Source organism: Dendrobates tinctorius, unplaced genomic scaffold (assembly GCF_039654945.1).
Source record: "Dendrobates tinctorius isolate UK_male_01 unplaced genomic scaffold, ASM3965494v1 ptg000049l, whole genome shotgun sequence".
Classification (NCBI taxonomy): Eukaryota; Metazoa; Chordata; class Amphibia; order Anura; family Dendrobatidae; genus Dendrobates; species Dendrobates tinctorius.
The window spans coordinates 9,469,060-9,487,728 of record NW_027361717.1 but is presented as its reverse complement, the minus strand read 5'-3'; the positions used below and the strand labels follow the sequence as shown (position 1 = coordinate 9,487,728).

At 44.5% G+C, this 18,669-nt stretch overlaps 1 protein-coding gene across 18 annotated transcripts in view; it reads right to left on the bottom strand.

The window, feature by feature from the left end:
• Positions 1-11,773: 11,773 nt before the first annotated feature.
• The window catches only part of PPP2R3A (protein phosphatase 2 regulatory subunit B''alpha), a 207,609-nt gene continuing 200,713 nt past the window's right edge, over positions 11,774-18,669 (bottom strand). For all 18 annotated transcript variants that reach the window (XM_073576490.1, XM_073576481.1, XM_073576479.1 and 15 more), the window contains one exon: positions 11,774-18,281. In XM_073576490.1, coding sequence (XP_073432591.1) covers positions 18,185-18,281 — 97 coding nt within the window. In that variant the 3' untranslated portion in view covers positions 11,774-18,184. The remainder of the gene's footprint in view (positions 18,282-18,669) is intronic.

Sequence of the window (18,669 nt, the reverse complement as noted above, 5' to 3'; positions counted from 1 at the left end):
GCGTGGACTACAGGGGGCTCAACGCCATCACAACCTCTGATGCCCACCCGATGCCGCGCATCGAGGATCTGCTCGAGCGGTTGACAAACGCCAACTACATATCCATCATGGATTTGAGTCGGGGATACTGGCAGATTCCCCTGAGCCCTGAGGCGCAGGAGAAATCCGCCTTTATCACCCCCTTTGGACTGTACGAGTCCACGGTCATGCCCTTCGGCATGAAGAATGCCCCTGCCACTTTCCAGCGGATGGTCAACCACCTGCTTCGGGGACTGGAGGAGTACGCGGTGGCGTACTTAGACGATATTGCCGTCTTCAGTTCCACCTGGGAGGAACACCTTCAGCACCTCCAGGAGGTGCTCAAGCGTCTTCACCAGGCAGGCCTGACCATCAAGCCGGGGAAGTGCCAGATAGGCATGCGCAAGGTCCACTACCTGGGGCACCGGGTAGGCGGGGGTTCCATGAGTCCGGAGCCAGGAAAAGTGGACGCAATCGTGTCCTGGCCCACCCCCAGGACCAAGAAACAGGTGAAGTCCTTCTTGGGCACTGCAGGGTACTATAGGCGGTTCGTACAGGACTATAGCGCCCTTGCCAAACCCTTGACTGACCTCACCAAGCAGAGGCTACCCCAAACAGTCAACTGGACAGATGACTGTGAGGCGGCTTTCCAAGCTTTGAAAGCAGCCCTGTGCAACTCTCCAGTGTTGAGAGCAGTCGACAGCAGTCGCCCGTTTCTGGTACAGACCGACGCCAGCGAGTTTGGCCTCGGTGCTGTGCTTAGCCAGGTCGACTCGGGGGACCAAGAGCACCCCGTGTTGTACCTGAGCCGGAAACTTTTGCCAAGGGAAGTGGCATACTCGACCATCGAGAAGGAGTGTCTGGCCATGGTGTGGGCACTGCAGCATTTGCAGCCCTACCTGTACGGGCGCGCCTTCACGGTGGTAACTGACCACAACCCTCTGAGCTGGTTGCACACAGTGTCCGGAACCAATGGAAGATTGCTCCGCTGGAGCCTTGCCCTTCAACAGTACGATTTTACTGTAAAACACAGGAAGGGCAGTGAAAACGGCACTGCCGATGGGTTGTCCCGCCGGGGCGAACCCGCTGAGGTGCGCATGGCCGATTACCGAGAGGTAATGCCTCCTTAGCGCCCTCTTAAGGGGGGAGGTGTGATGTACAATATCTGCAAGATATGTTTTCTGTTGCAATGTGCTAACAAATCCTCCATCCTAGGACATTGTAAACTGTCAGTAGTAGGAATTCCTTCCCCCCAGGTTTTACCAACCCTGCCACTTCCTCTGGAAGAGCAGGAATGTTAATTAGCTAGACCATCTTCCTCACACCATTTGGCTTCTCTCAGCTGAAAGAGAAAAAAAAGTGCGGGAAATAAACTCTTTGTTTGAAATCAGGAATCAGAAGTAAACCTTTAAGAGCCTGACCTGCGAAAACCATATACCCTAGAGATATAAAAATCATATTTCTGCGATCCGAGCAGACCCAGCTTCGCTGTGGTGCCTGTTGCAAAACTCTCGGATGTCCAGAACCTGAGATATGATTTGCGCCCAAATGGACGGTCATATCGCATAGATGTTTGATGTTTTCTTGATAGGCTCATTACGCTGGGTAACATGATACCACTGATGAGTCCATACCAGCTTCTCCCATAAAGTTATAGCTAATCTAAGTTTTGTAGCCAAAACATAACTCGGATGAGAGAGGAGGGATCAACCCAGAATGCATCTCTCCGTGATGTCACAAAGCAAAGCCTATAAGGCCTTCCCTGGGCAAACCAGCACAGAACAGCTGCAGAGTCCGTGCTGACAAGAACTCAGATGAGTGGAGAAGTGCAGCTCCGCCTCCACCCACCTTAAAGCCACATGGGATGCCTAAGGAACAATATGGAACTGTGAGTGTAATCTCTTTGTTTTCTCCACTTTTATTTTATACCTGTACTGTACATATTTTAGGTCTCAATTTTATAGCAACTTTTATCTGTAATCACTGTCCTCTTTCGGAAAATAAATGAAATAATTATTTAGATCTGTCTCTATGCTCTAAGACTCGAACTATACGCCTTTGATAGATAATCGCTACTAATTCAAGGGGTTTGCCACGGACCCTCTTAATTTAACACTGTGAATTAAGTAACCGTGACTGGTGGCAGCGCGTTGTGTACGGCTATTACGGCTTGCTGGCAGTCTAGAAGGGTCTTATATTGCTGAGTAAGGGGCTTCAGCCACAGCATTGATAATTCCCTTACTGCAGAAGCCTAATTGCCGGTTCACAACAGGCAGCCCGTCCGGCGACCAATTATCCTAGGTGCAGTTCCCTGACTGACCTGAGGGTAAGGGGGGGGCGCCGGAGAGCTGCGAGTTCCCAGGTGGAACTGAGAAAGTGGGATATACATAAATCCCCGCAGTACTTGGAAGATTGATAGCAGTGGTGGGGCATCCAAATTAAACTCCCCCTGCGGCAAATTGTAGAGCGAGATTAGCTTGCTGGATATTTTTGTCACATGGTGCCGGTGGTGGGATAACTAAGATAAGCCCCAACGTTGCCTGTGATAGCCGTGTGCCGGCATTGTGTCACGTCCCTCCGTCCGCTGATACACCCGGGTCAGTGGTGGGATTGTGACATAGTGGTGACACAGGGTCCGCTGTCCGTCGCGTTTTGGTGGCAGCGGGACCCCCGTTAGTGTCGCCCGTAAGTAGACGAACGGCGGTGGGCTGTTCGTCACACTACCGACAATCTGCAAGGACTTTAAAGAGAGGGGGAAGAAAGTAAAGGAACTGGATGCACAGGTAGCTTTTTCTTCTATCCTTCCAGTAGACGGGCATGGCACCAGGAAATGGAACAGGATTCTTGATGCGAACAACTGGCTAACTCGATGGTACAGACAACAAGGATTCGGATTCCTGGACCACGGTGTGAATTACCTGTACGATGGACTCCTCGCCAGAGACGGACTACCCTTCAACAAATCTGGGAAACATTCACCAGAAGACTCGCTACATTCATCAGGAGGGCGTTAAACTAGAACAAGAGGGGACTGGAAGAAAAAACAGACACGAACATGAAGCCAGAAAATATAATGATGAAGGAGATGAGGTGCGGCGAAGAAGACCCAAGACAACATACTCGGAAGGATGGTAACAAAATTTCTAAAACAATCCACGGAGGAAATTGGAACAAAACAAAATCCTCTAACCTGCATGCTCTCAAACGCCAGAAGCCTGACAAACAAGATGGAAGTAGATGGAACTAGAAGCAGAAATATCTACAGGTAACTATGACATAGTGGGAATAACTGAGACATGGTTAGATGAAAGCTATGACTAGGCAGTTAGCTTACCGGGTTACGGTCTGTTTTAGAAAGGAACATAAATATCGGAGTGGAGGAGGGGTTTGTCTACGTAAAATCTTGTCTAAAGTCCACTTTAAGGGAGGATATTAGCGAAGGGAATGAGGATGTTGAGTCCATATGGGTTTGATATACATGGAGGGGAAAAATAGTAATACAATTCTCATTGGGGTCTGTTACAACCCCCAAATATAACAGCAATCATGGAAAGTCTGCTACTAAGGCAGATGGATGAAGCTGCAACACACAATAAGGTCCTTGTTATGGGGGACCCAGATATTAACTGGGAAACGGAGACCTGCGAAACCCATAAAGGCAACAGGTTTCTGCTAATAGCCAAGAATAATTATCTTTCACAATTGGTGCAGAATCCAACCAGAGGAGCAGCACTTTTAGACCTAATACTATCTAACAGACCAACAAATCTGCAGGTTGTTGGGCATCTAGGAAATAACAACCACAATATTTTAAAGTTTCACTTGTCTTTCGCTTGGGGGACCTGTCAGGGAGTCAAACACTGAACTTTCGGAAGGCAGAGTTTGACCAGCTTAGAGATGACCTTTATCTGGATGACTGGGACAATGTCCTCAGAAATAAGAATACAGATAATTAATGGGAAATGTTTGAGAACATCCTAAATAGGCACTGTAAGCGGTTTATGCTTTGTGGGAATAAAATGACAAGAAATAGGGAAAAACCCAACGTGGCTAAGCAAAGAGAGGCAGCAATTAACAGTAAAAAGAAAGCATTTAAACTACTAAAGCAGGATGGCACCGTTGAAGCTCGAAAAATACTTTATCTAAACTAATTAAGCACATTGAGATTAGTTTTACTCTCTTTAGCAAACTGTTCTTCAAATATGTCAATAGTAAAAGTATCATAAGTGAAAGTATAGGCCCCTTAAAAAAAATTTGTGAGGAAAGAATGGTTGTAGATGACGCGGAAAAAGCTAATATATTAAACACCTTCTTCTCCACGGTAGAAAATGAAATGCTGAGAGACAAAGAAAATCCTATATTAAAGGTCACCAATCTAACCCAAGAAGAAGTGCGAAACTGGCTAAATAAGATTAAAATAGATAAATCTTTGTCTCCGGATGGCATACACCCACGAGTACTAAGAGAACTATGTAATGTAATAGGCAAGCCATTATTTCTGATATTTAGGGACTCTATAGCGACGGGGTCTGTTCCACAGGACTGGCGCATAGCAAATGTGGTACCAATATTCAAAAAGGGCTTTAAAAGTGAACATTTAGGGCCAGTAAGTCTAACCTCTATTGTTGGTAAAATATGTGGGATTCTGAGGGATGTTCTGGATTATCTCAATGAGAATAACTGTATAACTCCATATCATGGGTTTATGAGGAATCGCTCCTGTCAAACCAATCTAATCAGTTTTTATGAAGGGGTAAGCTATAGACTGGACTAAGGTGAGTCATTGGACGTGGTATATCTTGATTTTTAAAACGGCTAACATTGAAAAATTAAAAAAAACTCATACCACAAGATACGGCCTTCCCGAAACCCTGTCTGATGACAAATGCACATATAGCAGGATGCAGCAGGCCTCCACTAATAAAGGCAAGGGGCAGCACAGGTGCAAACTACTGATAAAAACAACTACCCCACACCTACCAAACCATGGAGGGGTTGGCTGCCTAGTAGAAAAAATGCACACAGATAAGGCTTGCATAGGACGCCAGTCACACATGTTAGTGTGATGCAAAGTGTCTGGCTTGCAACCTATTAGTGACACGCATGGTATTCTCAGTCGGACTGCTCCAGCACTATAATATACAACACACAGTGACAGACGCCCCAATAGACCAAGCCAACAAAAAGAGACCTGGCTGCATCCTGCAAAAAATGATAGAAGTGCAAAAAATGAATGCATACAATGAGTACATTAAATGAGGTATTGGTTAATATTTTGGCCAAAATATAGCCTGCAAGCCACGTCAAGGCTCCTCATAATTTGCAGGTCCCTAACACGAATATCAAAACGGCTAGCATAGAAAAAATTTAAAAAAAAACCTCATACCCCAAGATATGGCCTTCCCGAAACCCTGTCTGATGACAAATACACATGCAGCAGGATGCAGCAGGCCTCCACTAATAAAGGCAAGGAGCAGCGCAGGTACAGACTACTGATAAAAACAACCACCCCACACCTACCAGACCATGGAGGGGTTGGCTGCCTAGTAGAAAAAATGCATAGATAAGACTTGCATAGGACGCCAGTCACACATGTGTGATGCAAAGTGTCTGGCTTGCAACCTATTAATGTCATGAATGATATTTTGCACTTATATCATTTTTTGCAGGATGCAGCCGGGTCTCTTTTTGTTGGCTTGGTCTATTGGGGCATCTGTCTCTGTATGTTGCATATTATAGTGCTGTAGCACCCGCATGATAATACTATGGGCGTCACTAATAGGTTGCAAGCCAGACACTTTGCATCACACTTACATGTGTGACTGGTGTCCTATGCAACCCTTATCTGTGTGCATTTTTTCTACTAGGCAGCCAACCCCTCCATGGTCTGGTAGGTGTGGGGTGGTTGTTTTTATCAGTAGTTTGCACCTGTGCTGCCCCTTGCCTTGATTAGTGGAGGCCAGCTCCATCCTGCTATATGTGCATTTGTCATCAGACAGGGTTTCGGGAAGGCCATATCTTGATTTTTCCAAAGCGTTTGATACCGGACCACACAAGAGGTTGGTACACAAAATGAGAATGCTGGGTCTGGGGGAACATGTGTGTAAATGGGTAAGTAACTGGCTTAGTGATAGAAAGCAGAGGGTGGTTATAAATGGTATATTCTCTAACTGGGTCGCTGTGACCAGTGGGGTACCGCAGGGGTCAGTGTTAGGACCTATTCGCTTCAACATATTTATTAACGATCTTGTAGAAGGTTTGCACAGTAAAATAACAATATTTGCAGATGATACAAAACTATGTAAAGCAGTCAATACAAAAGATAAGAGGAAGAAAAAAAAGTCAGATCACACAGCTGAATAAAAAAAAAAAACTTCTTTGTTTCACACCATCATAAAACGTGTAGATATATCTACAAGTGAATAAAAACAGAGTCACATTTTCTGGCTGTTTTTATCTACTTGTGGATATAGCTACACGTTTTATGATGATGCAAAATAAAGAATTGTTTTTTTTATTATTCAGCTGTGTGATGCGACAACTTTTTTTTCTTCCTCTCATTGTGATCTGATGGAATTTTTTGTATCGCTGCTGGCAAATTCAAGTCTACCAGGCACATTGACACGGTGAGGCATTCAGGTTTTCGCTGTATTTTTTTCTGTTCAATACAAAAGATAGTATTCTACTACAGATGGATCTGAATAAGTTGGAAACTTTGGGCCGAAAGGTGGCAGAAGCGGTTTAACAATGATAAATGTAAGGTTATATACCTGAGAAAAAGGAATCAATATCACCATTACATGCTGAACAGGAAACCTCTGGGTAAATCTGACATGGAGAAGGACTTGGGGATCCTAGTTAATGATACTTCCCTGGAGCAGCCAGTATCTGGCAGCTGCTGCCGAGGCAAACAGGATCATGGGGTGCATTGAAAGAGGTCTGGATACACATGATGAGAACATTATACTGCCTCTGTACAAATCCCTGGTTAGACCGCACATGGAGGGCTGTGTACAGTTTAGGGCACTGATGCTCAGGAAGGATATGGAACTAGAGGGAGTCCAAAGGAGGGCAACAAAATTAATCAAGGGGATGGGGGAACAACAATACCCAGAGAGATTAGCAAAATTAGGATTATTAAGTCTAGAAAAAATACGACTAAGGGGCAATCTAATAACCATGTATAAGTATATAACAAATATCTCTCCAAGGATGCCAAGGAAGGTGACGGTCACAAGGGGGCATTCTCTGCGTCTGGAGGAGAGGAGGTTTTTCCACCCACATAGAAGAGGATTCTTTACTGTTAGGGCAGTGAGAATCTGGAATTCCTTCTCTGAGGAGGTGGTGATGGCAAACTCAGTCGAGGGGTTCAAGAGAGGCCTGGATGTCTTCCTGGAGTGTAACAATATTGTATCTTACAGTTATTAGGTTCTTTAGAAGGACGTAGAGCTGGGGATTTATTCTGACAGAATATAGGCTGAACTGCATGGACAAATGTCTTTCTTCGGCCTTGCTAACTATGTTACTATGTATTTGGATAAGCACTTATCCAAAGCTATTCAATAAAACATAGTTGGTGCAAAAACCTAAGGAAGTTTGCATCATGGTTTGTGATTTTTGGGGCACTAAATGTTATCAATGTGACCAAGACACAAAAACTCAGCCAAACCTGCTTTTTGTAAGGAATATCTCCAGTAGCATAGCTACCGGGGGGGCGGTGGCCCCGCGCTTTGAGGGGGCCCACCGGAGCTACACTACACCACTATTCTGCAGCAGAGCAGGGAGATTCGATCTCCCTACTCTGCTGCCCGGCCGCTTTGGGCCCCCTGAGAAGGCGGTGGGGGGCCCCGGTGCCAGAAGTGGGCCTCTCAGCCAGCAATGTCGTCCTGGGCTGTTCTGTGCGCACAGGACCTGTGATGAGGTCACAGGAGGGGCGGAGTCAGGGGGTCACATGATCAGTGGCTGCAGGGCTGTGCTGGTTGTCATGGTGCTGGCTGGATGAGGTGAAGTTTCTGTGTGGGGTCAGGAGGGGTTTACAGGGTGGATGTAGCAGCTGTGTGTGTATGAGGTGTACAGAGCAGAGCCGTGTGTACAAGGTGTATGGAGCAGAGATATGCATGTATGAGGTGTATGGAGGAGTGGAGCCGTGTGTAGGTGTACAGAGGAGCCGTGTGTGTATGGGGTGCACGGAGCGGAGCCGCGTGTGTATAGGGGGTGCGGTGCGGAGCCGTGTGTATAGGGGGTAACAGGTGCAGTAATAGGGACACATGCGGCAGCAGCGGCTCAGCATTGGGGTATCAGATGTAGTAATAGGGACTCATACGGCAGTGGCTCAGCATTGGGGTATCAAGTGCAGTAATAGGGACACATACGGCAGCAGCGGCTCAGCATTGGGGTATCAGATGTAGTAATAGGGACTCATACGGCAGTGGCTCAGCATTGGGGTATCAAGTGCAGTAATAGGGACACATATGGCAGCAGCGGCTCAGCATTGGGGCATCGGGTGCAGTAATAGGGACACATACGGCAGCAGCGGCTCCGCATTGGGGTATCAGCAGGATGAGGGGTTTGTGCAGGTTGGAGATAGATGGTGATGGAGCTGGAATATGAGAAGTGAAACGTGTCGTATTCTCTGTAGTAGAGGTGGCTCAGTGGATAGCACTGCAGCCTTGCAGCGCTGGAGTCCTGGGTTCGAATCCCACCAAGGACAACATCTGCAAGGAGTTTGCGGGGGTTTCCTCCCACATTCCAAAGACATACTGCTAGGGAATATAAATTGTGAGCCCCATCGGAGACAGTGATGATGATGATGATGATGTGTGCAAACTGTAAAGCGCTGCGGCATGTTAGTGCTATATAAAGATTATTATTAGCTGGAGGAGTTGTCATGTCGGTCTGGGCCAGATGTGAAAAGTGAACGATTCCATCAGAAAGATCATCAGCGGTAAGTCACCAACTATAACTGTGCAGTAATCAGTTATGTTTTGTAGGACTGGTATCTACCACTGACCATAAGGAGGTAATATCAATATTGGTCTTTACATAGGGATTATTTTCAGTAACAGCGCAGTCATCTCCTACATCCACTATTAGGGGGCGTCACCGAGTTGTAATCAAAGTTACCTAGTTAGGGCCCCCCCGAACCAAAACCCTAGCTACGCCTCCGAACATCTCTCCTGCCAAGAGACCAGGTTTTTCCTGCAGAAAAAAGCAAAAAATGCAACGCGTGAAGCAAATATAGCCTTAGTGGGGCCAAACATCTGCGTGCACTGTCCCACCTTGCTTGATTTCCCTCCTATCATCATCTCACAATGGGCGGGGAAGGTGTATATAAATGATTGGCCGCGCCATGAAGCATCGAGCTCCTGTACTTTGTACAGTCACTCTGTGCTGACAGTACCATAAAATGGAATCATCTCACTCCATATTTCTGCATGGGCCCATGCTTTCCTGCGAGGCCCCTCGTCTTATTACCTGGAGCACAGGGTGACTACCAGGAGAATCGGTTGGTGACCCAGTGAAGTTTTTTTTCAATGTGGATGGCACATTCAGAATTGTGTTTTCTTTCATCTTCTCTGACTTGGGGCCGTTTGACAACTGAACACCTGCAGCCACGATCCCCCAGAGATCACGGCGGCAGGATAACCTGAAAAAAAGAAAACAGATTGCGCAGTCTGCGTGTTGGAAGGACTTCACATTCATTTCTTGGTTGAGTTAATTTTTATGTTTTTAATCTGTAGTATGAATATTACTGTAGCTGCATGAGGGGCCTGGCTGCACCTGTCAACCATAGTGTAGGTATGCTGGTTTTTATGTTGTCCTAGAAGCCCTGTAGATAAACGATCTGATTATTTTACTCATCCAGCGCCAAGAAGTCCACAGCAATAAGCATCATCACGACTGTCCCCATTAGAGCTCACAATCTACATTCCCCATCTGTATATTTTTGTAGTGTGGGCGGAAACCCATAGAAACTTGAGAACATACAAACTCCTTGCAGATGTTGTCTTTAGTGGGATTTGTAGGACCCCAGAAGTACATTTGTGACAAAAGTTCACAAAAGATGAATCCGGCAAAAAGATCCTGGAACACTAAATACCCTTCACAAAGACAAACAAAAACAGGCTAACAGATTAAAAGATCAGAACCATGACCAAAAACAGGCCCAAATGCAAGATTGAATCGGGCCTATAATGGTAGCAGTAATCTGTCACCAGGTTTGTCCCATGAGAATGTCCGTACCTTTCAGCCCCGATCTACACCATTTTACAGTGCTGTATATACAGTGCCTTGCGAAAGTATTCGGCTCCCTGGAACTTTTCAATTTTTTCCCATATATCATACTTCGAACATAAAGATACCAAATGTAAATTTTTAACAAGTGGAACACAATTGTGTCAAAAGAGCTGAAAACTGCTGTTCACAAACGATCTCCATCCAACCTCACTGAGCTCGAGCTGTTTGCCAAGGAAGAATAGGCAAGAATTTCAGTCTCTCGATGTACAAAACTGATAGAGACATACCCCAAGCGACTTGCAGCTGTAATCGCAGCAAAAGGTGGCGCAACAAAGTATTAAGCTAAAGGGGCCGAATAATATTGCACGCCCCACTTTTCAGTTTTTGAATTTCCACAAAAATTTTAAATAACCAATAAATTTCGTTCAACTTCACAATTGTGTCCCACTTGTTGTTGATTCTTCACCAAAAATTTACATTTGGAATCTTAGTTTTGAAGCATGATATGTGGGAAAAGGTTGAAAAGTTCCAGGGAGCCGAATACTTTCGCAAGGCACTGTATCCTCCCAATCCAGAAAAAGACCTAATACCTACAATATGTGGCGATTGGCTCCCATTCCGATGAAAGTAGCGGTGTTTGCCTGGTGCCTCCTCTCTTGCGATGGCATGCTTTCTGTGGCTGACGAGTCCTATGTCATCCACACAGTGTCCCTGGGCAGAGAGTAAAGTACTGCTGATGCACCAGGATTCTTTGACCTTTCCCAGTGCATGCACACTGCACTCCTTTGCCCTTGACAGGAAAGAGAAATGCGCCTGCGCAGGAGCACGATGCCGGGGACACAGGATGATATAGGACGCTTCATCCACACAAAGCGAGGAGGACCAAGACAGCGACGCTCATTGGACCCAACCACCCCCCAGGGGAGTATAATAAAAGGTCGCCTTCTTGTCTTGCAGGTTGGTTTGGGGGCAGATATACAGCATTATAGAACGCTGTAGATTAAGAAATGTGGTAGCCGTTTGTTCAAATAGAACCTGTCACCAGGTATGAAAGTCATTCTGTGCTGACAGAGTACCATAAAAGTACAGGCGCTCGGTGCTTCATGGCACGTCCAATCATTTATATACACCTTCCCACCTGCTTGTTTTCCTGGAAATCCCCGCCCCTTATCTATTTTGATTGACAGCTCTGACTTTATAGAGTCACGGAAGGGAGGCGATGGGAAGGTGTATATAAATGATTGGCTGCCGTGGAGCACTGAGCTCCTGTACTGGGTTTGAACAGTCATTCTGTGCTGACAGTCCCTCTACATTTCTATCTGTATTCTTTATACCAATCTGATCAGTTTCAGAGCCATGTTATAGCTCACGCCAGTAACCCTGCAGTATTGTGAGTGCAGCTCTGGAGTATAATAACTTATTATACAATTTTAATTTTCTGTACAAAGTTTTATATTTAGATCTACATCTAAAGTACTGGAAGATGTACTAAAAGATGGGGCAAAATAAAAAAAAAATAGTCACTTAAATGTAAAGCTTTATTAAAAAACAAATGTCTAAGCCAGATCAGTAAGTGCTAATAATAGGTTGTTGTTTTTTCTTTTATTCTTGGTTTTCAGGCTTCTCAGTGATCTTGATATTCTCTTCCACTATTACGATGAACTGCTGCAGCTCCACAAGACAAGATTTCACTCTTGCGCTGAGTGTTTCCTCCTGAATTACTTAGTGCCATCTTTTAATGTACTTTATCACCCCTAAAGACTAAAGTCCTTCATTTTATTATATATTTAGGGAAATGTCTCTCGCCAATGAGCACATTCTTCTACAACCGCACTTTGATTTTTGCTGCAACAGTTTGTGTTTTTTTTTTTACAGTTTCCAACCCTTTGTTACTTAAAAGTTACTTATTCCTTGAGAAAGAAATGTTATCCCCAGAATGAAGCTCAGACAAGACTATGAAAAATAGTTCTGTGGATTTTCTGCAGTGTCAAAATATGGAATAAGAAAGAAAAAAAGACAATATGATGCAGATTTCACTGTGGAAATGCTGCAAATTTGCAGCAGTCAGAAATCTGCAGTGATAATATGTAGAAAAAGTTGATATTCAGAAGTCATCATCAAGTCCCCAGTGATGACCTCAATGTGCTGCAGATTTGTTATAGTACATGAATAAGATTTCTTAAAATCGGGGTCACTTTGCTGCTTCCCTAATACGGAGATTTTCCACCACACGCGGATCTGCTGCATATCAGAGCTTTGGGACGTTTCACACATCTGCAAATCATTGCGCAAGGACGGACCACAGAACTCCTGACCTGCATCTACCAACCCATAATACCAGTAAAACTGTGAAATTGGGGGCAGGAGACCCCTGGCTGGTCCGTATACCACGATCTGTACTTGGACTGCAATTTGATGATGTGTTAAAAAGGCCAGTAGGTTGGGAAATTCAATCTTACCCACACAAACCTGTTTTGAGACCGGTCTTGGTCTGTGCAACCGGGTGGGTGTCATAACCACATCTGCACGTTACCTTTTGCCCAAAATATGCCAGACGTTAACACTTTAGAAGCATGAAACTGCATCAATCATCAGATGTAGCTAATAATGTGGGCTAGACTAACTCAGAGAGGTCATAGGTCCGCAGAGGAGCCCAATCGCCAGCCAACGAGGAGTTTTGAATGTGTCACCCAATAACGGTGCGAGTGACGGTTGCTCATGCAGCACTACCATCGTTAGGTACCACTCACTTTTTAATATATACACTACTTACAAAACTAAAACTCTGAAATTGATACATTTGTCTACAAAGGGTGAAGGCACATCCCAGGAAGGATCAAACAAAATGGCAGACAGAGGAAGAGAGATGAGATGGATGGTATAAAATACGCTAAAAGTGATGTACATACTATTGTAATAGATGGAAAGTGACATTTTACCTATTGGCAGAGCATTCTGGGACACACTACTAGCCTACACTGGGTGTGACAGCAGGGACTCTGGAGCACGGCTCACTGATGGAGATTATGTGCAAAATACATCTTCATATACATTACTCAATTCATTACGTAAGACCCAATATGGCAGCTGTTTGTCATCACACAAATGAGCGATCAGCCAATCACTAGTTAGCTATGGCAGCAGAGTTATTAAAGGGAATCAGTCAGCAGCTGTTTGATCTCTACCCCACCCTCCAGCTGACAGAGGAGGCACAGTGTCCTTATTAGCACAATCACATGCTGGACTAAAGATGTCTTACAGTACATACTATAAAGCAGAAGTATTGCAATATATGCGGAGAAATGGCTGAGCTCTACAGTAGTACAAAGATCACTGAACGGGAGCCTCAGAAGCTGTGTCCCAGGTGGCTGATGGGACGACCGCTCCATCAGCAGTGGGTCCAAACGTGGCCGATAGCTGGCATCTACCATGCGGAGCAGGTTCAGCTCTTGAGCCTGCCCTATACATCCTGACCTGCTCCATGGGGCATGAAGGAGTTTACTAAGAATCCACCAGGGAGCCAATTCTGACAGGGCGTTTGTAATAATTGTATTGATGTTTTTCCGAGCTCCTCTGGACCAAAGTATGACCACCGACCACAAAGGAGAGAGACACTTTCATGTGGTCATAATTAAGCAGATAGATGCAGTAGAAGACAGATATGAGTTACCAACTCCTTGTCAAAAGAAACTCACTGATAGATTCTTAATTGACTCATTCCGCAGCTAGGAATAGACAGTTTAACATAGAATAATTTTAATCCAAAATGAATGCATGCATTTAAATTAATTTTCTCAAAATGATAAATAGGTAAAATTGCAAAATGCTTGTAAAAAAAACAAAAAAACAATTAGCTTGGCAATTTACCTCCTACTAAAATTAAGAATTTTTAATTCTATGAATTACTTTAAGGCTATGTGCACACGTTGCTTTTTTTCAGTGTTTTCGCAGCGTTTTTCTGCTGCAAAAAATGCAAAGAAAACGTATCCCATGCAATCCTATGGGATTCCGCAGTTGCTGTGCCAATCCTGAGGATTTTTCCGCTGCGGAATGGCAAAGCAGAAAAATCCACTGCATGTTCAATCTTTGTGCGGAATTGCGGCGATTCCACACCCACAGGACTGCATTGAAACACTCACTTTACGCATGTGGCTGTGCCCACCATGCATAAAGTGAGCGCTTCATGTGCGGATGGCACCCAGGGTCCGGAGGAGAGGAGACTCTCCTCCAGGCCCTAGGTACCATATACCTATAAAAAATAGAATTAAAATAAAAAACATCAGGATATACTTACCCTCTGATGGCCCAGAGTACTTCCCGCCTCTCACCACGCTCCCGGCATCTTCCGGTCCCAGTGATGCTCTGCGCAAATCACCTGAGAGGACGTCGCACTCTCACGGGCGTGACGTCACAGAGGCCCTTCGCACAAAGCATCACTGGGACCGGAAGTTGCCGGGAGCGCCGCTGAGGAGATCGGGGGCCATCGGAAGGTGAGAATAACCATTTTTTAATGATTTTTAACATCCTATCTTTTACCATTCATCAACAGTAAAAAGGTGGTCACACTTGTCAAGCACTATGTTTGACAAGTGTGACCAACCTGTCACTTTTCCAAGCGATGCTTCAAATCGCTCGGAAAGCGCAAGCATTCTGCAAGCTAAATACGCTTGTGTTCAGCGGGAAAACACATGCGAATTCCACATGTGTTTTACCCACGGCGGAAGTTGCGGAAATTTCCGCAGCATTTCAGAACGTGTGCACATAGCCTAAATTCTACTAAGGTAGAAAAAAAAAAATAAAATTGTCCATATCCTTTATTCCCCATGCTGTATACTAATTACGCTTTTGAAGCCAACGAGGTGGAGAAACTAGGGAAGGAATAAAGCTTTCTGGGCCCCAACTCTGCTGAATTAACTGTCAACCAGTCCCCAAAAAAGCCATATTGCACTGGATTAGGGTGCATTCATTTTGAGGTCCCCACATTTTTGACTGCAGAGTATTTTTGTTTTTATGGCTCCTCTAGAGAAAGCCTAAGAAGTGTTAAGCCAGTTTATGATGAACCAAAAAGTTGCTGAGTTTCCCTTTAAATCTTGTACCGTTTCAAAGCGGTAAAATACTAGTTAAAGGGGCATATGGATGTAGCGGAGCTGAGTTTGTCAAGGATAGTGGGGAGTATTTCCTCAACACACACAATGTGTTTCACAGTTAATACATTGTCATGGGCTTCAACTTAGAAACGAAAGAAAAAAAAAAAAACCTGGTGTGGTTCAAGTTAGTAAAAATTGGGTTTCAACCAACTGAAAACCATCTCCTGCTCTGGTATATTGCAGTTGTGGCCAAAAGTATTGACACCCCTGCAATTCTGTCAGATAACACTCAGTTTTTTCCTGAAAATGATTGCAAACACAAATTCTTTGGTATTATTATCTTCATTTAATTTGTCTTAAATGAAAAAAACACAAAAAGAATTGTCCTAAAGCCAAATTGGATATAATTCCACACCAAACATAAAAAAGAGGGTGGACAAAAGTATTGGCACTGTTCGAAAAATCATGTGATGCTTCTCTAATTTGTGCAATTAACAGCACCTGTAACTTACCTGTGGCACCTAACAGGTGTTGGCAATAACTAAATCACACTTGCAGCCAGTTGACATGGATTAAAGTTGACTCAACCTCTGTCCTGTGCCCTTGTGTGTACCACATTGAGCATGGAGAAAAGAAAGAAGACCAAAGAACTGTCTGAGGACTTGAGAAACCAAATTGTGAGGAAGCATGAGCAATCTCAAGGCTACAAGTCCATCTCCAAAGACCTAAATGTTCCTGTGTCTACCGTGCGCAGTGTCATCAAGAAGTTTAAAGCCCATGGCACTGTGGCTAACCTCCCTAGATGTGGACGGAAAAGAAAAATTGACAAGAGATTTCAACATAAGATTGTGCGGATGTTGGATAAAGAACCTCGACTAACATCCAAACAAGTTCAAACTGCCCTGCAGTCCAAGGGTACAACAGTGTCAACCCGTACTATCGGTCGGCATCTGAATGAAATGGGACTGTATGGTAGGAGACCCAGGAAGACCCCACTTCTTACCCCGAGACATAAAAAAGCCAGGCTGGAGTTTGCCAAAACTTACCTGAAAAAGCCTAAAACGTTTTGGAAGAATGTTCTCTGGTCAGATGAGACAAAAGTAGAGCGTTTTGGGCAAAGGCATCAACATAGAGTTTACAGGAGATAAAAAAAAAAAGAGGCATTCAAAGAAAAGAACACGGTCCCTACAGTCAAACATGGCGGAGGTTCCCTGATGTTTTGGGGTTGCTTTGCTGCCTCTGGCACTGGACTTCTTGACCGTGTGCATGGCATTATGAAGTCTGAAGACTACCAACAAATTTTGCAGCATAATGTAGGGCCCAGTGTGAGAAAGCTGGGTCTCCCTCAGAGGTCATGGCATGGGTCTTCCAGCAGGACAATGACCCAAAACACACTTCAAAAAGCACTAGAAAATGGTTTGAGAGAAAGCACTGGAGACTTCTAAGGTGGTCAGCAATGAGTCCAGACCTGAATCCCATAGAACACCTGTGGTGAGATCTAAAAATGGCAGTTTGGAGAAGGCACCCTTCAAATATCAGGGACCTGGAGCAGTTTGCCAAAGAAGAATGGTCTAAAATTCCAGCAGAGCATTGTAAGAAACTCATTGATGGTTACCGGAAGCGGTTGGTTGCAGTTATTTTGGCTAAAGGTTCTGCAACCAAGTATTAGGCTGAGGGTGCCAATACTTTTGTCTGGCCCATTTTTGGAGTTTTGTGTGAAATGATCAATGTTTTGCTTTTTGCTTCAGTCTCTTTTGTGTTTTTTCATTTAAGACAAATTAAATGAAGATAATAATACCAAAGAATTTGTTTGCAATCATTTTCAGGAAGAAACTGAGTATTATCTGACAGAATTGCAGGGGTGTCAATACTTTTGGCCACAACTGTACATACTAGCCCACCTATTTAAAGGGTTTGTCTCCCGAGGGTAAACCCTATCCATATAACATATTAGCGCACACGGACCTCATAGAGGATGTCATGTGCAAACTCCGCTGGTGGCGATCGGCGAGCTCCACTCTGCTACCTCTGTATACGGCCTCCAATCCTGTTTTTCAGTAGTGGTCCATGTCCCAGAATGCTTTGCCAGTTTCATCACTGTAATGAACCCTTGTAATAATTTTTGATAATATATATATATATATATATATATATATATATATATATATATATTTTACATAGTTCGGATTCACTTCTACACGTTCTAATGAATACTGGAGGCCATTGATAAATACAAATACTTGACTCCTTGCTTATTACCTCCTGGTTACAGATACAATTTATCTAACAGAGGTTTTAGGATTTCCGGGCAGTGGCGCTTTGGTTTTGTCTACGTGTTGGCAGCATACAGATATGAGGGGGTAAAGGCAGTGATTAAATACAATTACATCAGGTCATTTCTTTACAATTAACACACAGGCCCTGATGTAATCGCACCAGTGCAGAGATGGACTGCAGCGGTTACCCATAGCAACCAATCAGATTCCAGCTTTCATCAGTCCAGGGCAGGTTAGAACATGAGAGCAGCAATCTGATTGGTTGCTATAGGTAACAGCACCGGTCCTCCTCTGCACTAATGCGGATCCATCGGGCCTTTAAGACATATTGCACATAAATGGCTTTTGTTCATTTGACAGCAAACTTGTGCACTCACACTCACTGCGCTAGAATAAAAGCAGAACTCTTGTCATACAGCTTTTTACAAAACAAAGCAATTCTCTTCACAAAATAATCATAAAAAATATATTTATATATTATTTCCCCCTGAAAGTCTTCTGGTGACCAGGGCTCAGTCCATAAATACTGGTCAGCCTGATTATCCAGTGAAGGATGCAGGTTCAGTCTCATGCCGTCAGGTCGGAGATGACCAATTTATCCATTTTATTGTTGATTTCGGGAGCAGAAATTATTTCGTCTCCATCGTAGTCATCTTCAAATGACCTGGGGAGAGGGAGAGAACGCAACCTTTATTGCCGGCTCTCTGGTCGTCGTGCATGATGGAGGAGGCGTTTAGGACAATGCTGCACATCGGGCACGACATCTGCCGATGTAACAGTCTGACGACGGGCAGGTATCGGGCACATGTCCTATTAATTAGAAAGATACTTGCCGGGCGATCTGCACCTGAGCCTGTCCGGGGAACAGCGACATATTCTTACACTTGCCAATGCAAATAATAGGAGCTGCCCAACTCCATTAAAGGGCCACTCCCAGAATGGAAGTCATACCCTAGCCGTTGGATAGGGGATACCGTCCCAATCGCTGGGATTCGCACCAATCACAAGAAGTGGGGCTTCGAAAAGCCATGTGTCTTTACAGTGGAGCGGTG